Source organism: Siphateles boraxobius, unplaced genomic scaffold (assembly GCF_051911475.1).
Source record: "Siphateles boraxobius isolate OS27281-9 unplaced genomic scaffold, OSU_SipBor_1 46, whole genome shotgun sequence".
Taxonomy (NCBI): domain Eukaryota; kingdom Metazoa; phylum Chordata; class Actinopteri; order Cypriniformes; family Leuciscidae; genus Siphateles; species Siphateles boraxobius.
This window is the reverse complement of record NW_027509097.1, coordinates 6416959-6441342: the sequence shown is the minus strand read 5'-3', so window position 1 is coordinate 6441342 and position 24384 is coordinate 6416959. Positions and strand designations below refer to the sequence as shown.

At 39.1% G+C, this 24384-nt stretch overlaps 1 protein-coding gene and 1 long non-coding RNA gene across 5 annotated transcripts; one reads left to right on the top strand and one right to left on the bottom strand.

Moving 5' to 3' along the window:
- Positions 1–3431: 3431 nt before the first annotated feature.
- LOC143709799 (uncharacterized) lies at positions 3432–9556 on the bottom strand. Of its 3 annotated transcripts, none has more exons than XR_013194399.1 (4): positions 9417–9556; positions 8925–8961; positions 4317–4412; positions 3432–4183 (listed from the first exon to the last, which is right to left on the bottom strand). It is a non-coding gene; the product is annotated as an uncharacterized LOC143709799 (long non-coding RNA). The 3 variants fall into 3 exon arrangements; XR_013194400.1 differs by having other exon boundaries at positions 9342–9481; XR_013194398.1 differs by lacking the exon at positions 8925–8961 and having other exon boundaries at positions 9417–9551.
- Positions 9359–23310, top strand: tha1 (threonine aldolase 1). 2 transcript variants are annotated; one of them, XR_013194397.1, is made up of 8 exons: positions 9359–9605; positions 11163–11246; positions 11495–11583; positions 12481–12666; positions 12947–13084; positions 17855–18047; positions 18859–19324; positions 23194–23310. XR_013194397.1 is itself a non-coding variant. In XM_077200479.1 (7 exons), exons 1-7 carry the CDS (start codon positions 9359–9361, stop codon positions 19164–19166), a joined length of 1245 nt encoding a protein of 414 aa, XP_077056594.1. In that variant the 3' UTR covers positions 19167–20355. The 2 variants fall into 2 exon arrangements, 1 of the variants encoding a protein (XP_077056594.1); XM_077200479.1 differs by lacking the exon at positions 23194–23310 and having other exon boundaries at positions 18859–20355.
- Positions 23311–24384: the final 1074 nt, after the last annotated feature.

The following is a 24384-nucleotide window of genomic DNA, read 5'->3' as shown; positions in this document are numbered from 1 at the left end:
CGTGCTGAAAAATGAAATCTTCATCTCCATAAAGCTTTTCAGCAGATGGAAGCATGAAGTGCTCCAAAATCTCCTGATAGCTTAGCTGCATTGACCCTGCCCTTGATAAAACACAGTGGACCAACACCAGCAGCTGACATGGCACCCCAGACCATCACTGACTGTGGGTACTTGACACTGGACTTCAGGCATTTTGGCATTTCCTTCTCCCCAGTCTTCCTCCAGACTCTGGCACCTTGATTTCCGAATGACATGCAAAACTGAGCAACAGTCCAGTGCTGCTTCTCTGTAGCCCAGGTCAGGCGCTTCTGCCGCTGTTTCTGGTTCAAAAGTGGCTTGACCTGGGGAATGCGGCACCTGTAGTCCATTTCCTGCACACGCCTGTGCACGGTGGCTCTGGATGTTTCTACTCCAGACTCAGTCCACTGCTTCCGCAGGTCCCCCAAGGTCTGGAATCGGTCCTTCTCCACAATCTTCCTCAGGGTCCGGTCACCTCTTCTCGTTGTGCAGCGTTTTTTGCCACACTTTTTCCTTTCCACAGACTTCCCACTGAGGTGCCTTGATACAGCACTCTGGGAACAGCCTATTTGTTCAGAAATTTCTTTCTGTGTCTTACCCTCTTGCTTGAGGGTGTCAATGATGGCCTTCTGGACAGCAGTCAGGTCGGCAGTCTTACCCATGATTGCGGTTTTGAGTAATGAAACAGGCTGGGAGTTTTTAAAAGCCTCAGGAATCTTTTGCAGGTGTTTAGAGTTAATTAGTTGATTCAGATGATTAGGTTAATAGCTGTTTAGAGACCCTTTTCATGATATGCTAATTTTTTGAGACAGGAATTTTGGGTTTTCATGAGCTGTATGCCAAAATCATCAGTATTAAAACAATAAAAGACCTGAAATATTTCAGTTGGTGTGCAATGAATCTAAAATATATGAAAGTTTAATTTTTATCATTACATTATGGAAAATAATGAACTTTATCACAATATGCTAATTTTTTGAGAAGGACCTGTATGTGTGTGTATATATGTATGTGTGTATGTGTATATCATTATTTGAAGTCAAAGGTATTTTTTATTTTGCTGCAGAAATCACACAAGTTTGGTCATCAAATTAAACTGGGTAGATCATTTGCTTTAAAGGGATAGTCAACACAGAACATTTTGTCATCATTTACTCATTTTTCCAGAGTAACGAAAAATTATCATCAACACGTGAAAGTTCTTTTATATACAAAGGAAATATCATTGACTGTCAAATGAGGTTAGGAACTGATCCTAGGAACCCTCAATAAAAAACTAAATAAAAACCATACAGCTAAAATAACACATCTTGCACTAAGTTGTCGGGCAATGTAAAAGTGATCAGTGCTATCGAATTTCAGACATATTAGCTGATTCTGCATTCATAAAATCAAATGCACTGAACATAATGCTCCAATATCATTTGGACCATAAACACTTAACAGAGATTACTTTACTATACTTGAATATTCATGAAAAGTGGTGCCTCCTGTACCAGCTGAACTAACTCACCTAATTTGCACTCACCTGCTTTTAACTTTATTTGTTTGGATTTTGCAAGTTTGAGGTTTCGCATCGTGGAAGGCATTGTGAAAAGAATTTGGACAGGCAGATACAAGGATTCGTACATAGAAGTGTGCTCTATCCACTTCCCGATTCATAAGAAAAAGTCTGAGGATTACTAAATGTACTATAGAACCAAAAAAGCAATATATTGCTGAAATGTTAACAAAGAGTAAGTATAGAGGATTTTTTTTCACTTTATGGAAGCTACTTTTAAAGAAAAACAAAGAAGAACATACAACTGGAAAATCTATGTGGTTCACTTAGCAGAGTGTAGTTTGCAAACTTTATAAGGTAATAAAAATGATGCTAAGAGTAACTTTTGACTATTTTACTGGATTGTCAATGTTTATGTAATCCATACATACATCAAGCCTGTTTTAGCAGTGCTGCTCAGACTGGAGTTTCAAAGGCGCCAAGCACTAGTATTGCCGGCCCCAAGTTTCAGATCGGCTCTGGGGAAGTAAATTTAACTCTGCAGTACAGCCTTGAGAAAACATGCTAACGAAAACTTAACATAATTCAATCACATTGTCGCTACAGGTTAGAATTAGCCAGCAAACTTGGTGTAATTTTGCACACACTAAGCCTTTTTTGACAGGAATCAAACAAAGTCACCCACAGATTATTCATAAGCAGTTTCCTTTGGACCTCAAATTATTACAGTCCTTTTTGGGAATATGAAGAAGCTTTACACCACAGTCTCTGGTCTGTTGCAAAAAAATTGTGCTCATGTGCAATAAACATTCATTAGCCAAGAAGTCACATGACTGTAGGCGGGTCTTAGTCGTAATTTCTCCACAGAATGTCCTAACCGTAAAAGAGTGAGCAAAACAAAGGCATTTTCGAGCATTACCAAAATCCTTGAGATTTGACTTCCTCTACGGAACTGAAAACAAAGGTACAACAAGATTCAGGATGTCTCTGATGGACGTTAGGTCATAAAGTTGATCCTGGGTGGTTTATTGGGAAGTTGGTACACCTTTCTAGACTAATGCAGGTGTTTGCATTCATAAAAACACAACTCGCAGGAACACAGTGGATCAAAACTACAAGAACAGCAATTAGATTTAGGATTTTATTTGGATTCATAATAGGATCTTTAAGCAGGAAATATCAAAAGACTTGATCATAAATTCCTAGAGAAAGATAAAAAATGGCCATACATGTCAATAAAATAACTTTCTGTGGAAGATCCTTAATAATTACTCACCAAGTCTGCATTTATTTGATAAAAACACAGTAAATCAGAAATATTGTGAAATATTATTACAAATTAAAATAACTGTTTTCTATTCTTATATATTTTCCAAAGCTGAATTTTCAGCATCATTATTTAAGTCTTCAGTGAGACATGATCCTTCAGAAATCTTTCTAATATGCTGATTTGCTGCTCAAGAAACATTTCTTATTATTATGCGGAAATTATGTTAATGTTGAAAACAGTTTACCAAGATATAACCAACATATATTTGCAGCTGGTACAAATTTGCTGCTCAAGAAACATTTATTATTATTATTAGTTTTAAAAACTGTTGTGCTGCTTAATGTTTTAGTGAAAAATGCTTACAGGATTACTGCTATTTTTATTCTAGACTCTTTGATGAATATAAAGTTCATAAGAACATAATTTATTTGAAATAGAAATCTTTATATAAACGTCCTTGCTGTCACTTTTGATCAATTTAATGCATCCTTGATGAGTAAAAGTTTCAATTATGTATATTATATTGCAACATTGTACTTTTATATGGTGGAGTTTAACAAGAAGGCCTGACCTCTGACCACATGCATCATTATGCAACATAATATGACTCCAGATCAAAACAGACATCAGTCCACATGGCAATTCCAAAGATAAGAGTGAACTTTATTGGATGTGGACGTTGCAAACATTGTTCTGGTGGCAAGCCATGAGGGTAACACCTCATTTACCGCATTCTCTTTTGATTGAGGTCATTACTAAAAGTGTGTTGACTAAAGGGAGACAGATTGCACCCTTGAAAGAGAAAGTGGAAGAACACCACCCACCGTCCGCAAACAACAGCAGCTCATTTGTGATATACACATTTGTATGGTCTATTTTCAGCCCCAGGGTTTATGGTTATTGGAAAGGCGTTGCCCTCTCTCTCCTTTCCGAGAAGGAGTCAATATTTCTCTGTCTCTGACTCCATTCACAGCTAATCCAATTTAATGTCAGAAAAACGGCCCAGCTGAGAGCAGAATGGCGTATTTCCTAAGACATATAGGGTAGTGCATACATACACACACACAGCAGCTGTGCCTCCTCAGCTGAGAGCAGATGTAAGGTGACAGGCAATTCTTCTTGAACGTGGCTTCTATTGTCTGTGTCGCTGCAGTTTTTTTTATCCTGAGTTTCTGCTCTCTGAAGCAGGATGCAGCAGCTGCAAGAGCGTTTGTGACGGTCGCATCACGTCGATGTATTATGCAGATGAGACAGAAGGATCTTGGAGGAATTGGAAAACTCGTGTCCAACGGTAATGCCGGGCTTCCTTATCACGAAAGGTACCACACCAGATCAAATGACAGGCTCACTTTCACTCTTTATCTCTCTTTCTCAGCCTGTACAAACAAACACACCTGCATACAAACACACACACAACTCGGCGTTCCAGTAAAATTACATAGCGTGGCATTTCCCCTTCTAATTGTTCCGCCAATAAAAGCTAGATTAACAATAATGGATTAAAGCATGACTTGGAATTACAGTCACCTGTACTCATGAGACATTCAATGCAGTTACAACAAAACAGCCTGTGACATGTGATCCTTCCAGCTTTTACTGGAATACCTGCTGCAGGATTCCACACTGTACCAGGAAGGAAGTGAAGATGTTTAAAAAAAACACAGACATAAACATCATAAAAGAACAGTTTGTAAGAACACAAAAGATTCATTATGATTGTGCATTGGTTTTACTGGTAGTGAGATTATATAATGTGAATACAAGTACTAAAGTGAGATATTTACGCATAATCATCTATCATTATGTATATATACTCATAAACAGTTAATCCTGAACTAGTATGGGATGACATTATTTGGATCATATATTTAAAACATTTAACAAGTGATCAGAATGTGTTCTACTTTATTCACCTCTAGTAAAAAATTAAAATACATACACTAAAAATTGAATGTAATTTTAAATGCTGTGGTAAAAACCTGTTACCTGTTACCGTATTTTAACTGTAAATATAAACATTTTTATACAGTGTAGGAAATCTTTATTTTACAGAGTGAACGAAAACTAACCAAAATATCCCATTAGCATAAGGACTTAAATCTATATTTTTAATAAATTACGCTAAATAAAAGTTTCATGGCCTATAAGAAATATGTAGAATTTGTGTATACGCGGAAAAAGCACTTTAAGACACAATAGCGGCAAACAAAAGAGCTAATTGTTTTAAAACAAAGTAGAATCTGAACCAGATCTTCTGGTTTTGGCGTTGCAGTTGAGCAGCACGTCTTGTGTTTTTGTATGTTTTGCTGAAAATGCCACCAAAATAAAGCTCCAGATTCCAGGGGCTGTGATATCAACGTGTACTGTGATGATTGTGCTAAATCCTGTGGTCTATGTTTAGCTAGTGCCTAAAACTCAAACCGGGAAATGATGAGCCCTAGGCTGTATGGCCTTGTCCTTTTTAGGTTAAGTGATGTACCTGATGACAGCTTTATGTCAAGCTCTCAAGGCTGAAAATTTTACTAAAAATATGAGCTGCATTCATTTTTTTTAAATACAGATTGAAGACTAAAAGAGTTATTATTGAAGACCAAAAATAACAAAAACGAAAACTATTCATTTAAAATTATTATCATAATCTGATTTTTTTTTATTAATAATTGTACTAGTAGTATTGCACTGAGCATTCATCTCAACAAGAAGTATTATTTAATAAAACGTTTGAAAATTAATGCAAACTAAAAACTAACAGTTTTATTTAAATTTAAAATAGTATTTAAAAAAAAAAACCCACAAAGATCAACCTTGTTCTTGACAGACTCTGCTATGAGGGATTCAGGCGTCTACTCCAAAAAGGAAACCATTTTCATATTTACGTAAAATGTCAGCAAGCACATAGCAGGGCTTATCAGCACTGAACTGAAAATTAAAACCCCAGAACATGTATATAAAAAGTATGAAATACACAAACTGCTGATCTAAACCCTTGCGCTAGTTTTCCTGGGAGAATATTTTCCCAACCCACTCCACAAGATTAAATATGCAGAATTTACAATAACATACAGTCTGTGCATGCATAGTTTTGGTCAGGATAATATGCAATGCAATCAGCAGGAGAATCTTAGCGTGGTGAAAAAAAAAATAGAAGAATGAGGGGAACTCTTTCAAATTGACTTCCAGTAAACCCTCCTCTTACTGCAACGGTTTCTCTCACAACAGGGAGCCGTTTCTTTAAACACACTAGAGAAAAAAATCATATGCAGCTCATTTACAGGCACTAATCCAGCAGCTGCAGTAAAAGATGAATATATAGAACGTGCTGTGTCTAAAAACAATCTGACTTTGCGTGTTTATGTAGTACTTTTGAGTGGACACTCTGTGATGACAGATCCATATTTACCACTATACATAAATCAACAATAGATCAGTCCATGGAGAATTAACAGAGTTTGAACTCTCTAAACAATCTCCTCGTATGTCAAAACTCAAAAGGTTATGTTAACCTCAAACTGAGAAGTAATTCAAATATATGGACCGTATGTTTGAATGCATGATGGGAGTCTTCTCGCCACACACAGATCTCTGCTGCACCACTAGTCATGCCTTACAACCAGTGCAGTCTGGCATGGGATGGATGACAAATGCTCTCATTTGAATATAATATAAGAATCGGGTGCCATCTGGCACACCCTAGCCTAGCCCAGACCCCACCCCTCCCCCCCCTCCTCCTCCTCCTCCTCCTCCTCCTCCTCCTCCTGCCTCTTACTGGAAACCCAGACAGCTGCTCGACTCACTTTCACAACCTCTCCTGACACCTCCCGCAGGGTTTTATTAGAGTCGGCCTGGCAGAGCTCAGCTGCTGGAAACACAGCCGGTAAAGGCCAGGAAACCTCCGCTGCTGACCGTATGACATCACTGCAGCGGGTGGACAGGCCTTTCAGGTCTGAGAGGAGCGGGTGTAAATAAGATTGTGTTACTCACAGCGGTGAGCATGCGAGCGTGACACTCGAGTATCAAGCGGAATTAGAAGCCCTGCTGACATTACGGTTGTGATGTTATTTTTGATTTGCAATTAAAGCAGAACTAAGTAACTTTTTTACTATAACCGAACAGCTTTGGAGTCATTGTAATGTTTATATTACTGATTTCGTGTTGAATGGTGGTCGTCTCGCAACCCCCTGGTGCCTGTGAGCCGCAAAACCACCCTTGCAACTTTGGGCCGTCGAGCTGCCGGCCTCAGTGTTAGGAAGTATCGTGTGATATCAGGTCTTGCGAGGTAACAAATTGCTTTACGGCACTGCACGCGTACACGCCCCCATCCAGGATACGGCTAGCTATAAGAACAACTATAGTCCCATGGCAAAGCTGGCATATAAGAAGCAGAAAGCTAGAAAAGCATTGTCAGAGGAACAGAGAAAGAGGAAATGGCAGATTGACCGAGCGAGGAGTCAGACACGAGTAAACATCGGACCTGCGTTTTCAGAATGGCGGAAAAAAATGAAGAAAGCGCGGTCGGAAGAATCAAGAAAAGGGTAACGAGAATCTGGCAAACGAGGAACCGGACAAGAGTCCCACTCGCTCAGTCTTTCACTGTTAAAGTTGATTGCTGCGATTATCATGAGAAGTTGCCAATATCTCACATAATTATCAGGACATAAATAAGCCTACATGTTGTAAATAGTGTAAATGCGCACAATTTGCAAACTATTATGATAAATTGCAATAATCATGTCTAACAACATCATAACGGACGTTACGGAATCAGGGCTCTCAAGTGTCACACATTGAGTGTGACAGTCACTCATTTCGGTCTTTTGTCACGATCTCCCCTCACACATTGTATTTCTCACGCTGAAAAACTATTTGTAATATATTTAATATGCCAAAACTCTGGCCGCGCCGCTCTCACTGTGGAACCGGCAGGAATCAAGCGCGTCTCCTCTGGTGTTGTTCGTCAAGCTACACAATAGCCAATCAGAAAATAGCACTATTGTATCTGGGTAAGATTTGACGCAACAACCAATGACAAAAATGTATCTGTCGGCTTGATGTCACTCTTGCCTGTCTTCAAAACTTGAGAGCCCTGCGAAATAATGCGACGTACATGATACACTTCATTGGTGTCATCTGGCATTTAGGCTCATTTAGGCTCAGGCTACTTTATTATTATGAAGTGCAGAGGCCGTGAGTGCAGATACGCTCTGCGTGAGTGGTGTTTACGACAGTAACGTTAAATACAAGTACTCTACAGCGACTCCAGGGATCGCTGTTTGACAAAAACACCAATCCTACATAGTGCCGCTTTAAGAGCTCTTAATGGGAAATGGATATTTTAGTGGCCACATATATAGTTAAGTAGGCATCATCTTCAGTAAGGCATGCAGTCACTCAATCATGCATGTCGTGATTAAATGACATTGCTACACATCTGTGGGTGGATGTACGGTTTTAGAAGTCAAAATGTTTTTTAGTTACATGTAACCAACAGATATTTTAGAAGCATGACATACTGTCAAGATATCTAAATGTCCATGCTACAAATAATTACGTTCTAATACTAAACCGCTTGTAATCTACCATCATATATTAATACACTGTAATATACTGTTTATATAAATACAAGGGTTCATTGTTAGTTCATGTTAGCTCAGGACCATTAAATAATATACAGATATAACTTTTGATTTAATAATGTATTAGTAATGTAAATGAATATTAACTAAGCTTACTAAATGCTTCAGAAGAATTTTTCATTGCTATTTCAGTTAACTAATGTTAACAAATGGAACCTGATTGTAAAGTTTTAAAGGGCAAAGTCACACTTACATGTAATTTAATAATGTCATTCCCTTAGACACAAAATATCACAATATGGCACCTGCAAACAAATGACGCAAGATCTTTTCTCAGAACTAACTTAATTTCCTCAAAGTCCTCAAGTTCACACAGGGGTGTAAAGTAACCAACGGCGTTGTTTATAATATTGACTTTAAACATATTCAACAATGATGACTAAAGGAAGTGCTTGTGCTAATAAAATGTCCCTTAGTTTGATGTTTTGTTAATGCAATGGAATGTTTTGTTAATGGAATGGAATGCTATTTTGAGTGGATTATGTGATGAGATAGGGCCTACTTTTTGAGGTCATTGTGTGACCAGTTTGCTCCATAGCCTAGAGACATAAAAAATGCATTTTAAAAGAAGCAAAAAAACAAAAACAAATTTCTACAATGATCATTTCAAATAATGGAATTTGCATTTTGAAAGATACTGCTACATAATGCAGCTCAGACAGGTTCAAAACCCAAACTGCTCAAAGAATACAGAGCTAAAATGTTAAACATGAGCGCCCACAAGTGGACAAATATGAGTATAACTTGTAGTTAATATGTAGTTTTGAGAAGATTACTAAATGATCGATATTTGTGAGTTCCATTATTCATGTCTGGAAGCTTAAAGCCGTTTACATCAATGATTTTCGAATACAGTAAACCAAAGTTCAGGAAAGTAGTGTGAATTGATGTACTACTGCAGAATTCACCGTTACATTACAGTGCAAAGAAGAAGACATGAGCTCCAAAACACTAACGCTTCCAGCTCGTTTAGTCCGTCATTGCTTACACAAACCTCGTCGAGTTATTTGCGTGGATCCGGTGCGGATGTACTACGGGTCTCCGCAGGCGGCTACGGGATCAGCTATTCGCACCGTGGACCTCCGCAGCGACACCGTCACCAAACCCGGAGAAGCCATGCGCCGAGCCATGGCCCAGGCTGAGGTCGGAGACGATGTGTTCGGAGAAGACCCTACGGTTAATGGTTGGTTAGATATTGACACGCAGTCACTGTTGTGTGCTTCTGTTGTGACAATCTAAGAGGTTCCATGTGTGTTTAATTGGGATTCATCAGTTAAAAGCATAAAAACAGACGTTATAGACGGCACACATAGCTCTCACGTGGTGTGTGTGTCCTCTTACCCGCTGTTTCGGTAATGGCCATGAGAGGGCGCTCGCATCAGTTAAACACTTTTTTACATTTATGCTCGATTAACAATAACATAAGAACATTGCCAAGGGAATACATAAAGATAAACACAAAATAAAATAATAAATAATTTCTACATAATTGACAAATACATCAAACAAAAAATTGGGAATAGTTTCAATCAAAAATCTAAAAGTTATATAAGAAATGTAGGCTAATAAAAACGTTAGTTGCTAAAAAAAACATGACAAGGACACTACAGTTGTATTAATAAATAACATACAGACATTGATAGTATGCTGTAGGAAAGCTTCTAAATACATGAATTAAAATGATAATAATAATAATAATAATAAAACAATATACGTATATATCTTCATTCAAGGAATCTTGTTTATTCTTTTTGTAGTAAAGACATTTAAGAAGTGAGTTTATTTCAATGCCAAAGGCATCAGTTAAACACGAATAAATAAATGAATGAATAATTAATAAATATGATCTGTATCTTTTGTTAAATAAGAACGTTAAACACCTTTTGGAGTTAATATACTTATATACTGTTATATTTGTCTACACACCACCATTCAAAAGTTTAGGATCAGTAAGATTTTTAGAAAGAAATTAATACTTTTATTCAGCGAGGATTAATTGTTCAAAAGTGACAGTGAAACATTTATGTTACAAAAGATAACTATTTAAAATAAATGCTGTGCTTTTGAAATTTCTATTCATCAAAGTATTTTGAACAAATGGAGGGTTTTTTTCACAAAAATAAGCAAAACAATGTTCAACATTGAAGGATCATTGAAGTAATGGCTGCTGAAAATTTAGCTTATAAATAAGCAAATAAATGACATTTTAAAGTATATTAAAATAGAAAACAGTTATTTTTAATTTATAAGATTTCACAAAATTATTCTTTTTACAGTATTTGATCAAATAAATACAGCCTTGGTGATCACAAGAGATTTTCAAAGAACTCTGCGACCCCAAAGTTTTGAACAGCTAGTGACAGAGTTATTTCTCCGATTTTCTATTACAATCTACTGTTTATATTCATTTATATTATACACACACACACACACTACACACAACACCTGTCAAAGGCTTTGGAATTGTATACAAATCATAATATGAATAATATGTAAGGATTATTCAATTCAATTTGATGGAATTTTACTATACAATTGAAATTCGTTTCAAAGGCTTACTTTTTTTTCATAATTCTGTTCACTTTACAATTAATTCTATACTAAAGAATTAATATGTATGTCCAGACATGGGGTAGTGTTTATATGTGCAATGCAAAACAGTTGTTTACATATGTTCATGCATTAGGAAAATTAGATCAGCATACTTTTATACATTGTATTTTTCCCATTCTTTCTATAGAACTGCAGGAAATAGCTGCTGATATGTTTGGCATGGAAGCGGCTCTATATGTCCCCACAGGAACGATGAGTAACCTGATTGCAGGTGAGATTGCAGGATAGTGCCCAGAGCTATTAATAAAACTTGTTTACAGTTGTCACTTGGTAAAAGCTTATAGGTAAAATGGACACGTATTTTGCAGTGGCTGTGGCCTCTGGCTATTAAAATCTGATATTTGTAAATGATACTGATTTGTGCTTTAGCTCACAGAAATAGATCACTATTCAAGGAATTTTGTTGCAGTAATGTACACATATGTTGCCCTCATGTTTTTTTCCTTCTTTCTCTCTCAGTTATGGTTCACTGCAGAGAGCGGGGTGATGAGATGATAGTAGGTGATCTCTCTCATATTCATGTTTATGAGCAAGGAGGAAGTGCACAGGTATGAACAAATGAGGGATATATTTGTCTCCTACTTAGGCTTACATGCTCTTTTTCTCAGAATTGTATTTAATATTCTTGCAATCCTATATCAATTTAAATTGAATTGCAATGCATGACAGCTGCGTTATTTATGTAACATATTCATAAAGGAGTCTGCTATTTTATTCCAAAAGGTTAAATGTTATTTCTACCACAGAATGTGTAAAGACAATGATAATTTGAGATGTGGTGGAAATTATCATGATGATTTAGAAAGAAAGAAAAATTATATGATGCATATACACTACCATTCAAAAGTTTGTGATCAGCAATATTGTTTACTGAAAGTGTTAAAATGTGAGTATTAAATATGATACATTAAACTTTTGAGGAAAATTTACTTGTGGATCTGTCAGTCATCATTTTATTGCATTGCATATTTCTTGCCGCCCACAATAAAACTTAAAAACTAATTATTCAAATAAAATCTTACCAAGACATATTATTGGGAGATATAGTGGGCCAAAGAAAATAATTTAATCTTAATTTTGGCCATATAAATATAATTTATAAAATTATAACTTAAATATAAAGTTGAGCTGTTTTTTTACTGTCAAGTATGAGCTCCATATTCTACTGATTTCATACTATATGAGCCATACAAAAAATTATGAAATATAATACTCAACAAAAAAACATTTTTCGTAGATTTTTTTTATGTCAAACGGTTCAATAAACTTCCATTTCAACAATTTTGATTTTTCTGACTACTATTTCATATGCCAGGATTTAATTAACTAGTCAGGGTATGAAAAGTGTGTTTAAAGAGAGCTTATTTTTTGACAAAAGTGGCCATAGTTGAAAAACCATCAATTATCAGTAGGATGAAAAATGTGTTAATTTTTTTTGTTCACAGCTAGCGGGCGTCCATTCTGCAACAGTCACCACCCTTGGCGATGGCACCTTTGACCTAGACCAGCTGATCTCCAAGATCCGTCATGGTTACCCTGACCCACACTACCCACGCTCCCGCCTGGTTTGTGTGGAAAACACGCACAATATTCAGGGAGGGCGCGTCCTCCCACTCTCCTTCCTGCAGGAGGTTAGACATTTAAACTTAAGTTCATTAAACATGTGTGAGAGAGAGAGAGATAGAGGATATGTCGAGGCAGCCAGACACCTGGGGCTGAACTCTGAACAATAGGACACAATCGCTCCATTTAGTAAATGAGTGATTAAACAAAGACTGATTTATTCAGCACTCTAGCACGGACAGGTTCTGCTTTAGATTTGACAAATGAGGTACATGAGGCACACCATTGTTCATTGATTGAATTGCATTGCACTGAATTTATGTCTATAACTGTGTCTCTTACTCAAAGCTTCGCTCCGTAGCTGATAAGTTTGGTTTGGCTGTCCATATGGATGGAGCGAGGGTGATGAATGCAGCTGTGGCTCTTGCCGTCCAGCCATCTGTTATACTGCAGCATTGCCACTCTGTCAGTGTGTGTCTGTCCAAGGTAAGCAATCACAGGTTTAGGGTCCACTTTAGTATAATATATAATATTTCTGTTATTCTTGCATGGCTCTTTTTATATAGGCTATGTAACCATGAAGTTCAGATAGTTGTTCTGGTTCATTCAGTTCTGCTACATGAAATGTACTCACTGTAAGTCTAATATTAAGGTAATTATATATTAATAGTGTCACGGTGTTGTGCGGGTAGAAGAAGATGGCTGAGTCAAAAGCTCCAAATCAAACAGTTTTACTGATCAAACTCACAGGTACAGGTACAGGCAGGCAGAATGACGGGCAGAAACACACACTAAACACATCAATATAACTTTATCAACCGACCAGGACACACTGAACAGAAGCAAACTAAATACAAGCATGAATCAAACATAACAAGGTGAAAACAGGTGACACTGATGATGATAACGAGGGACAGGCTGGTAAGTGAGGGAGTGAGTTCAGGTGTGGAGACAAGAAGGATTCTGGGAAGTGTAGTGAAGATGACTAAGACAGACAGGTGCAGACGAAGACTGTGACAGAACGCCCCCCTTCAACAAGGCGCGACCTCGCGCCGTAGAACATCAATGGGGTGGGGGGGGGCGGGCGCCCTGAAGGCTGGCCAGGGCGTGGCCAAACTGAGACGGGAAGCCTCCAGGGCGGATCAGGAAGTGCAGGCGGCCAGGGCGGATCAGGAAGTGCAGGCGGCCAGGGCGGAGCAGGACGTGAAGGCGGCCAGGGCGGAGCAGGACGTGGCCAGGGCGGAGCAGGACATGGGCGTGGCCAGGACCGTGGGGACCCCTCGGGCGGCCATGGCGGTGCGGACCCCTCGGGCGGCCATGGCGGTGCGGACCCCTCGGGCGGCCATGGCGGTGCGGACCCCTCGGGCGGCCATGGCGGTGCGGACCCCTCGGGCGGCCATGGCGGTGCGGACCCCTCGGGCGGCCATGGCGGTGCGGACCCCTCGGGCGGCCATGGCGGTGCGGACCCCTCGGGCGGCCATGGCGGTGCGGACCCCTCGGGCGGCCATGGCGGTGCGGACCCCTCGGGCGGCCATGGCGGTGCGGACCCCTCGGGCGGCCATGGCGGTGCGGACCGCCATGGCGGTGAGGACCCTTCGGGCGGCCATGGCGGTGAGGACCCTTCGGGCGGCCATGGCGGAGCCCTATGGCCCCCCCCCAAAAAATTAATGGGGAGAGTGACAGAGTCACTACTAGTCTCTGGGCTGGACGGAACCAGCGGTGAAGGGGTCTCTGGGCTCGACGGAACCAGCGGTGAAGGGGTCTCTGGGCTCGACGGAACCAGCGGTGAAGGGGTCTCTGGGCTCGACGGAACCAGCGGTGAAGGGGTCCCTGGGCTCGACGGAACCAGCGGTGAAGGGGTCCGTGGGCTGGACGGAACCAGCGGTGAAGGGGTCTCTGGGCTGGACGGAACCAGCGGTGAAGGGGTCTCTGGGCTGGACGGAACCAGCGGTGAAGGGGTCCCTGGGCTGGACGGAACCAGCGGTGAAGGGGTCCGTGGGCTGGACGGAACCAGCGGTGAAGGGGTCTCTGGGCTGGACGGAACCAGCGGTGAAGGGGTCTCTGGGCTGGACGGAACCAGCGGACTGGACGGGACGTGAACAGGCTCTGGCTGGACGGTCTCTGGCTGGACGGTCTCTGGCTGGACGGTCTCTGGCTGGACGGTCTCTGGCTGGACGGTCTCTGGCTGGACGGTCTCTGGCTGGACGGTCTCTGGCTGGACGGTCTCTGGCTGGACGGTCTCTGGCTGGACGGTCTCTGGCTGGACGGTCTCTGGCTGGACGGTCTCTGGCTGGACGGTCTCTGGCTGGACGGTCTCTGGCTGGACGGTCTCTGAAGAAGCTCAGGAAGGTCGTCAAAAAGCTCAGACTCAGGCTCGGCAGAACATGACTCAGGGCCCACAGTGAGGGAGGATCCACAAACCCACAAGGTGTGGTCGATGAACTCGACAAAAGGGAGATGAAGATCTCCCAACAGCAGCATCTGGGCGAGTAGATCGTCTATCCCACTCCAGAATTGCTGCTTGAGAGATTCCTCATCTCTACTCACGTCCTGATACAGGTTGATATAGACCTCCACATACTCCTCCAGTGATCGCCCATCCTGGGAAATCCAGTGATCTGCCTTCTTGCCAACCCTCCTTTTCCTCATGGTCGGTTGTTCTGTCACGGTGTTGTGCGGGTAGTAGAAGATGGCTGAGTCAAAAGCTCCAAATCAAACAGTTTTACTGATCAAACTCACAGGTACAGACAGGCAGGCAGAATGACGGGCAGAAACACACACTAAACACATCAATATAACTTTATCAACCGACCAGGACACACTGAACAGAAGCAAACTAAATACAAGCATGAATCAAACATAACAAGGTGAAAACAGGTGACACTGATGATGATAACGAGGGACAGGCTGGTAAGTGAGGGAGTGAGTTCAGGTGTGGAGACAAGAAGGATTCTGGGAAGTGTAGTGAAGATGACTAAGACAGACAGGTGCAGACGAAGACTGTGACAAATAGGAGGGATGTTAATACAATTAGTTGATTTAGTAAAATGTATTCTTAAAAGATATATTACTTTAAATAATAATTTGAAATAATAGAAATATTTTATCCATTTTTTAAAAGGATTTTAAAATGCATTATATGTATATAATGTCAAATACATTCTGTTCTTTTGAACTTTCTAATCAACAAAGGATCCTGAAAAAATGATTTCCACAAAAATATTAAGTAGCACAACTGTTTCCAACATTGATAATATTAATAAATGTTTCTAAAGCACCAAATCAGCATATTAGAACGATTTCTGAAGACTGTGACATTGAAGACTAGAGAAATTGTGCTGAAAAAAATATATACATAAAGATATATTTGTTCTGATTAATTTTCTTGAATGGCTAGTCTGCGAGTCTTTCAGCACAATGTAGTGTGATTTATTGTAGCTGCCAGTAGGCCAATGAAAAGGAACGAGGAAAACATCATTTGGAAATTAAAACTGTATGTGTATAGCAACTGCAGCAACAAATTCACCTAGAACATAATAGTAAGATTTTCATAATAGGAAAAATGTACTTATTAAAACCAGCAGTAGCTTTCATGCTCCGGAAAGTGCTTTTCTGGGAAAGTTATTTCAGTCATTTTGAACAAAACATCTCCAGGCAGTGAGAGTTTCCACCAAAAAGCAGTGGAAATCAGTTTAAGTGCGAGGCATTGAAAATGACCTTGTTAAAGTCAGTGCCTGTATGGTTTATAACCTGCACCCTGAAGGTGTGTGTCCAGATAATCAAGTCTTATTTTTAGTCATATCATCAAAGTGTGGTACTTTCCTCTGATAACGCAACTGTAATCATATCGTATCATCTAGGATTTGAAATGTCCTCCCTCATTACTCCCCTGGAATGAACTCAACATCACAACTCAGATCTAGTCGATTGAAGAGACCCTGAAGTAAAACCTAATCACTCTCAACTCTCAACAAAATCCTTGGAGTAGATTTCAACAAGCGTATTTGCATTTTAATTACAGAGCTTGTTTGCAGCTTGCTAAACAGGCTACTCTCTGTCACCAAATTTTCCTCTTTCCCTCTTGCTGAAAGACATTAAATGTAATTGAGGCTTATAGAAAAAGATCACCAATATGAATATCAAATCACTTCTGCCTGTTCTGACTACAGACATATGGGGAAAAAGCAACTATCTGAATTCCATGTGTCCTTTATAAACGTGTGCCTGTATGCTAATATATTATTATTGTTAACGTAAATTCACCAAGTAGAACATGTTCATGGATTAAAATCCTTGTTGATCCTGAAACAACATATCAATCAACATATCAGATTTGAGGGGTAGTTGTTAGTTTAGGCTTACAACAAGGGTTTGGGGCTTCTGCACTATTCTTATTCACCTATCATTTTCCTCTGATTTTTGGGGATACATTATGGGTAGTGTTAGGTTTAGGGGTAGGGGTAGGGATAGGACTATGTTTTTGGACAGGAATGTTGTTCCAGGATCAACAATAGATGTTGATCCAGGAACATGCCTTGGTAAAATCACGGCGACCTTTATTCATTCATGCAAGTATGAATAGACACGTTAGGGGTTTTCAGACCAGATGGGTTTAATTTTGCATTGAGCAGGTCACCTTATAGGAGCCAACATGCTTAGATCACATGACCAGAGATATGTAATCACAATGGCTGTAAAAAAACTAAATGGACTGTTATTGATGTGAAAACAACTTTACTAATATTATAAGTAGATTTCAGGGCTGTGTTGCTTTTGTTAATTAAGATGAAAAACCTAAACTAAAATTATTTTTTTTTTAAATGACTGAAATAAGTTTTTTTTAAATTACTAAAAAAAAAAAAAAAGCTAAAAAGACATTAAAAAACTATTAAAATTCACAAGCACATATAAAATACAAATAAATACTATAGTAGTATATAAATGCTACTAAAACAGCTTCAGGGAAGAACATAAAATTAAAGTAAACTAACCTTTTAGGCGAGTTTAAAAAAACCTTTTTAACACGCAACGTTCTGTGTGAATGACCCTCAGCATTTTAAATGCATTAAGGTGGATGCTATATGTAAACTTGCATCCATTTAATACAATAATTATATCTGAACTGCACTGCATACGTTTTCTTTCATAGATTCTCTTTTGTTTTATCCCTATCTATTACATTTCATGCAAAGAGCTGGAAATCTCACACAATGCAGAAACAAAAAGGCTCATTTGATCTGACTTGCTCTTTGGCAGGGACTCGGGGCACCTGTGGGCACCATGCTAGGTGGGTCAAAAGATTTCATACAGAGAGCAGTGCGTACCCGCAAGGCACTTGGCGGAGGAATGCGCCAATCGGGTGTCTTGGCAGCAGCTGGTAAGATTGCCCTGTCAGATATGATTGGCAGACTGGAGGAGGACCACAGGAACGCCAGACGCTTTGCTCAAGGTGACAGAACCCCATAGATTTCCTTGAACCCTCAGCATGATACTACACAAGCACTGTACACATGATGCTTCACTACAATAGTTAGCTTGAGCATGAATAGCTTTCATGAAATATTCTTATTCGCAGTAGCTGAAATTAGTTAATGGCATCACCGTTTTGTATGTCACCTAATTATGCTCATTCTCATTTGGCTGAAACTAAAATCATAAAAAAGTCAGAACTGAAGAGGTTAAAATAAATAAATAAAAATTCACTGAAATAGTTCACTCTAAACTAAAAGTCATTACAGAAGTTATTCACCCACGTGTTCTTAGAAACCCATTTAAAGTTCTTTCTTCCAGGATATAGACAAAAGGTGTATTTTTCTGCTTTTTTCAATAGTCATTTCAGAAGGGGGGCTGTCAAGCTTCAAAAGGAAAAAAAGATTGTTTTAATGATTTATAATTAAATCGTACAGATTCGGTCCTTGAGTTCAGCTCACTGACTCGATGAATGCAGCAGTTACAATTAAAATTTCATCAGTGAATAATGATATAAATTATGGTTTGTTATGACTATGACTCCAGAAGTCTTGGAATATAGTGCACGAGTCATATGGACAACACACATGATACCTTTATGGTGCTGTTGTGTCCCTTTTGAAGCTTGAATATTTCAGTCCCCATTCAACACCTTGAAAAGAGCTATTTAAAATTGTTTTATGATTTTTTTTTAATATCTCCTTTTGGGTTCCATGGAACAGGTACAGTTTAAATATCCACAGTTCTATTTCAAGAGTCTAATGTAACGTCTCTCACCTTCTCTTTTGTAGCGCTCTTAAAGTGTGACCCTTCTCTGTACCGGGTGGATCTGACCACTGTGGAAAGCAACATTTTGAGGTTCTGTCTGCGGGACCGCCAGATGAGCCCAGCGGAGTTCTGCGAACGGATGGCAGGTGTAGATGAAGAAGAGGTGAAGGCTCTGGGACAAGGGGTCCGGGTTCTGATGTTCCCCCATGTCGGGGACACAGTCAGGGCTGTATGGCATCTGGGCATCAGCGAGGAAGACACTCAGCTGGCTATACAGAAGGCTCAGTTTGTGGCCCAACAGCACAAGCTCAAGTCTATCAAGGCAGCATGAGAACAGCCCTTGACCAATCAGAGGTGTCTTTACACCAGTCTTTTGGTCTCAGGGAACTTTGAAAAACTGTAAAACTGAAAAAACAAGCAATACTATATTAACTTTTTTGCACTCCAGTTTGACAGCCAAGATTCACCCACTCAATTCAGCTGTGAGAGGTATAGTACGCCCACTTAGTGTGTGTACACACACACACACACACACACACACACACACACACACACACAATTGTCTTTCACAATAAACTGTGATTGACATTTGAATCTTGTTTAACTGCACAATCTATGAGCCACAGAAGCAATTTAAGGACTTTTTATAAAGATACATTATGGGTAGTTCTATTGTTTTTATCATTGAGTGTTATATAAGAGTTCCCCATAAGGATGACATTCAGTGTAGAGACGGATTGCCATGACAACAAAGCAGAGATTTACTGTAGTAGTGGATATCACAAGGTGCTCAGGGCCACAGTTAACTTTATTACTATAGCATGCAGGAGAAATGAAATGACTGGGTTTACTTAAACAAAAAAAAGTTGCTTATTTGCTGCGTCTTTACAGTCCAGTAGCAGTAGATATTTACAGTTAATACATTGTAAACAATGACAACCTGTCAAGAAAATGGGACAAATCATGAAGCTGATATAAGATAATTGTTTAATTTTTGGAATACTCATTTCCACTATCTGGGCAATAGTTAAGAAGTTTAAATCGACTGGTGATAAGCTACCTGGAAGAGGATGTGTGTCTATATTGGCCCTACACACTGAGGATGGCGGCTTGAGTCACCAAACAAACTGTAAGGTTCAAAGTTGGATAATTGCAGATGCCAGTTGGATCTTGGGGTCAGAAAGTCTCCAAAACTAAGATCAGACCTAAACCCACAACTTGTTTGGGAAGGTTGCAATAAAAAATTGCATAATATTAAAATGACAAAATCACAGTGATACAATATGCTATTAGTAGGTATAAAAATTCTCAAGACTCAATTTTACATCCGTAAAACCTTGAAATGTTCTTTATTTGCCTAGCAGCTTGTGCCCTCCCATGTTAGCGACCCCCCTATCAAAAGCAGAAATGGTTTGGCCTTGTTGTCCAGCGAAGCGGTTAAATTCAGCTTGTGGCATGGAAAGGAGCCTCGGCTCACATTACAAAAAATTAAGCCTAAATCAGGTTATCAAAAAAGAAAAGAGTGGAAAGGGAAAGGGAAGAAAGCTGCAGGAGGGCAGACAACTTCTGACTAGTTTTTTTGAGAGAAGGAAGAATGGTGAGGCTTGCGAGAGAAAAGTGTAACTGTAACTTATTACTTATCACTTTACCTCAGTGAAGTAGAACAGTGAAAAACACTTGTGAAACCAGCTTTTCACCAGTGAAAAACACACTGCATGCAACACAGCACAAGACAAAACATGACATGAAAGCACATGAAACAAGGCACAGATGAGACAAAACAGTAGTGTCAGGGCTCTGTCACAAAACCAAGAAATAGACTAGACAGAAGTGACAGTACCCTGACAAAAAGTACAACGTTAAGTGCATTATGATAGAGAACTGGGGGTAAAATATGTCTAATTGTCCTGAAAATAATATCACAATGCAAAATATTGCATGTTCATAAATATAAGCTTAATTTTCATTATGCTATTTTTGCTGTTGTTTTGAGGGGGAATCTGGACATCATTTGAGTGGTTTTGTGAGACTGACCTGTTTGCATCAATTAGTTTTTTATGCCAACAAAGCCATTTAGGATTTAGTGCATAAGAATAGCAAAATAGTTAAAAACCTAAATAGTAAAGCTGTTGAATGATGATCATCTCAGTGGGATTAATTAATAGTCATATAAAAATAAAAAAAATTATATATATATATATATATATATATATATATATATATATATATATATATTAAAACATTTTTTTACATTATTGGAATGACCAGTATTTTTCTTCTTTTAAATTTAGACCAGACTGAGGTATTTCTTATTGGACCAAAGACCTTTACACACACATAATTTCTTAGAATACAATTTGCAACTAGAAGGATGTACTGTTATACTTCATTGTCTAGAGTTAAAGGCTCGGTGTTATATTAAACAGCAAAGTCTTTCGAAAACCATATTTCAGGTGTTACAAAAACAGCCTTCTTCCACCTCAGAAACATTTTTAAGAACATGCTGTTTCTGATGCAGAAAAGCTAGTTCATGCATTCATGACCTTTAAACTGGATATAATGCATTACTAGATAGTTATAAATGGTAAATGGACTGCATTTATATAGCGCTTTCACAGACCCAATGGTCACCAAAGCGCTTGTTGCATGTTACATGTTGCCTCACATTCACCCATTCACTCACTCATTCATACACCGACGGTGGTGTCAGCCATGCAAGGCGCCATCCAGCTCATCGGGAGCAGCTGGGGATTAGGTGTCTTGCTCATGGACACCTCGACACTTGGTCAGGTGGACCCGGGGATCGAACCACCAACCTTTCAGTTTGTAGACAACCTACATGAGCCACTGCCGCTCCGCTAGTTGTCCTGCGTCCTCAATAAATAAGCTACAGTTAGTCCAAAATAGCTTCTAAAGTTCTTACCAGCTCAAGAAAATATAATCAGATACAGTGGGGGAAATAATTATTTGATCCCCTGCTGATTTTGTAAGTTCGCCTACTTACAAAGAAATGAAGGGTCTATAATTTATATGGTAGGTTTATTTTAACGGATAGAGGCAGAATATCAACCAAAACATCCAGAAAAAAACATTATATAAAGGTTATTATTATTCAGAAATGGAAGAAATACAAAATGAAAAATCAATCGCCCTCGGGAGCTCCATGCAAGATCTGGCCTCATGGGGTAAGGATGATCATGAGAAAGGTGAGGTATCAGCCCAGAACTACATGGGAGGAGCTTGTTAATGATCTCAAGGCAGTTGGGACCACAGTCACCAAGCAAACAATTGGTAACAAACTACGCCGCAATGGATTGAAATCCTGCAGCGCCCGCAAGGTCCCACCGCTCAAGAAGGCACATGTACAGTGCCTAGCATAAGTGAACCATGCTAAAGTTGACTAAAAAGAGGAATAAAAAATCATCTTTTGGAAATTGATCTTAATGCCTTAATTTAAAAAATGAGGAAAAATCAAACCTTTAAGGACACAAATTTTCTTTGTGAATGAATAATGTATCGTAAATAAATAAATGTTCTTCCTAAAAGCAGCACTAAGTAAGATTTTTTACCTTAAAATAATGTTTCCAAAATTGTTTCAGTGGTTCATCAAGTCGTGACATGGTGAAATGCACTTATGCCACAGCTTTACGGTCCTTTATCTGATATATCCACGCTATGTAAGATTGCCAGATCAGGTCGCATTTCTGTAGTTCTAATGAGACATAAGAAAACTACTAATTTGACTTGCTTTACGGCAAGCGTTACAATTGCTCGTTTGTGATGTCTCAATACATCATACTTTCATAAAATTATGCATCATACTCTACCTTATCTGTGGCCATTGTTGATTCCAGCCAGTGCTGGATAAACAGAGAGCATGTGCGTGCGGGTGCGACAGTAGGCTGCGGTATGGCTAAATTATTTATGACAGCGGTAATGGACAATTCCGCTTCCAACCTGTAGGGCGACCGCAGATGAAAAGTTACTTGGTGCTGCTTTAAAATACAGGTTGAATAAGTCAGGACACCCCTATGTTAAATTCCCATAGAGGCAGACAGATTTTTATTTTTAAAGGCCAGTTGTTTCATGGATCCAGGATAATATGCATCCTGATAAAGTTCCCTTGGCCTTTGGAATTAAAATAACCCCACATCGTCACACACCCTTCACCATACCTGGAGATTGGCATGGGGCACTTTCCATAAGATCATCTCTCAATGCAAATCAAACCAGCTATTAGCCTAACTGAAATAAAACCATGCCAATCTCTAGGTATGGCGAAGGGTATGTGATGATGTTTTGTTATAAACAGCTGCTACACTAATTATTTTCCATTTGCTGTCTCTACCTCGGGATAGAGAGTACGCCAGCTCCATTTTGAATCCAGACTTTAGATCCCCCAACACTGTGAAGAGAGGAGCCATCCCCTGCAAGGACTTTAGATGACGCCAACTCTGAATCAATATTCATTACTGCCAAATTTTCTATATATTATAATCTTTATAATTACAAATTGTAAAAATTGCTTTAATGAGATCATTGTTTCTTCCAAAATGAATACATGATATTAGCTAACTGCATTTTAGAACAGTACATTTTTTGACATATGGACATAACTTTTAGTCACCTCTGATAACAGATTACTCTTGTAATGTAGAAACATGCATTTTTTTGTAAAGCGGTTTTTTTTAATGTGAAACGCGCTTTACAAATAAATGTGAATTGAATAGAATACATTATTTAGGAGGGGAAGTGTGCTGCATGTGGTTGCATAAATACCCTATGCAATTGATAGGTACAATCAATAGGCTCCATTTGAGTGAAACATGTCATGATGGAAAAATACAGCCTTTATGGACTGAGCCACGAGGCCACACCAAAGGAACATTAATTTCAACCTTGTGTGGTCTGCTCTGATGGGGACGTGTATGGCTGATGGGGTGGACTAATCAACTACTTGTGGAGGAGGCCACAAAAACAGACTGGCTCCAACTGAAATTCAAAATTATTCAGTGAGGGCTTGAGTGCTATTACTAGACTCAATGTATTCATCTAAGAGATGTCAAAAAAATAAAAAAAAATAAAAAAAAAGCGCGGAAACAAAACATCATTTATAGGTTGTGAATAATTCAACAAAAAAAAACATTTACATCTGTTTGGGATGCAGTGGTTTGAAAATCTGTCCTTTCAGACCAGCCTGGACTGAAATCTCTAATTTACACAAATACCAATAAGGCAAAAGAACAATATTCAGTTTCAGTTTGGTAAGATGCACCAAGACCAATATTTAGCTTGAATCAAAAAAGTCAGTCTCATCAAACACTTGTTCAATTTTCTTTCCACACCTGAAAATGAACTTGAATGATTCTGATTCCTTGCCTCTGCTAGAGCGTGTCACCCTCTGAGAGTGTTAATGCAGACCCCCTGACGTCTGTTATGCTGCATAGAAAAAAAGAAATTAAACCCACTGCTGCACTCTTAAGACATTACAATCTTTATGATTTATAAATTCAGCCAAGTGCCAAAAGCACCTTAAATTTATTTGAGTC

Excerpts from the sequence above, each read along its gene's own strand:
- tha1 (XM_077200479.1), top strand. The coding sequence starts at position 9,359 with ATGAGCTCCAAAACACTAACGCTTCCAGCTCGTTTAGTCCGTCATTGC. Across the intron at positions 11,247-11,494 it reads GATGAGTAACCTGATTGCAG|TTATGGTTCACTGCAGAGAG; the intron begins GTGAGATTGCAG and ends TTTCTCTCTCAG. Across the intron at positions 12,667-12,946 it reads CACTCTCCTTCCTGCAGGAG|CTTCGCTCCGTAGCTGATAA; the intron begins GTTAGACATTTA and ends TCTTACTCAAAG.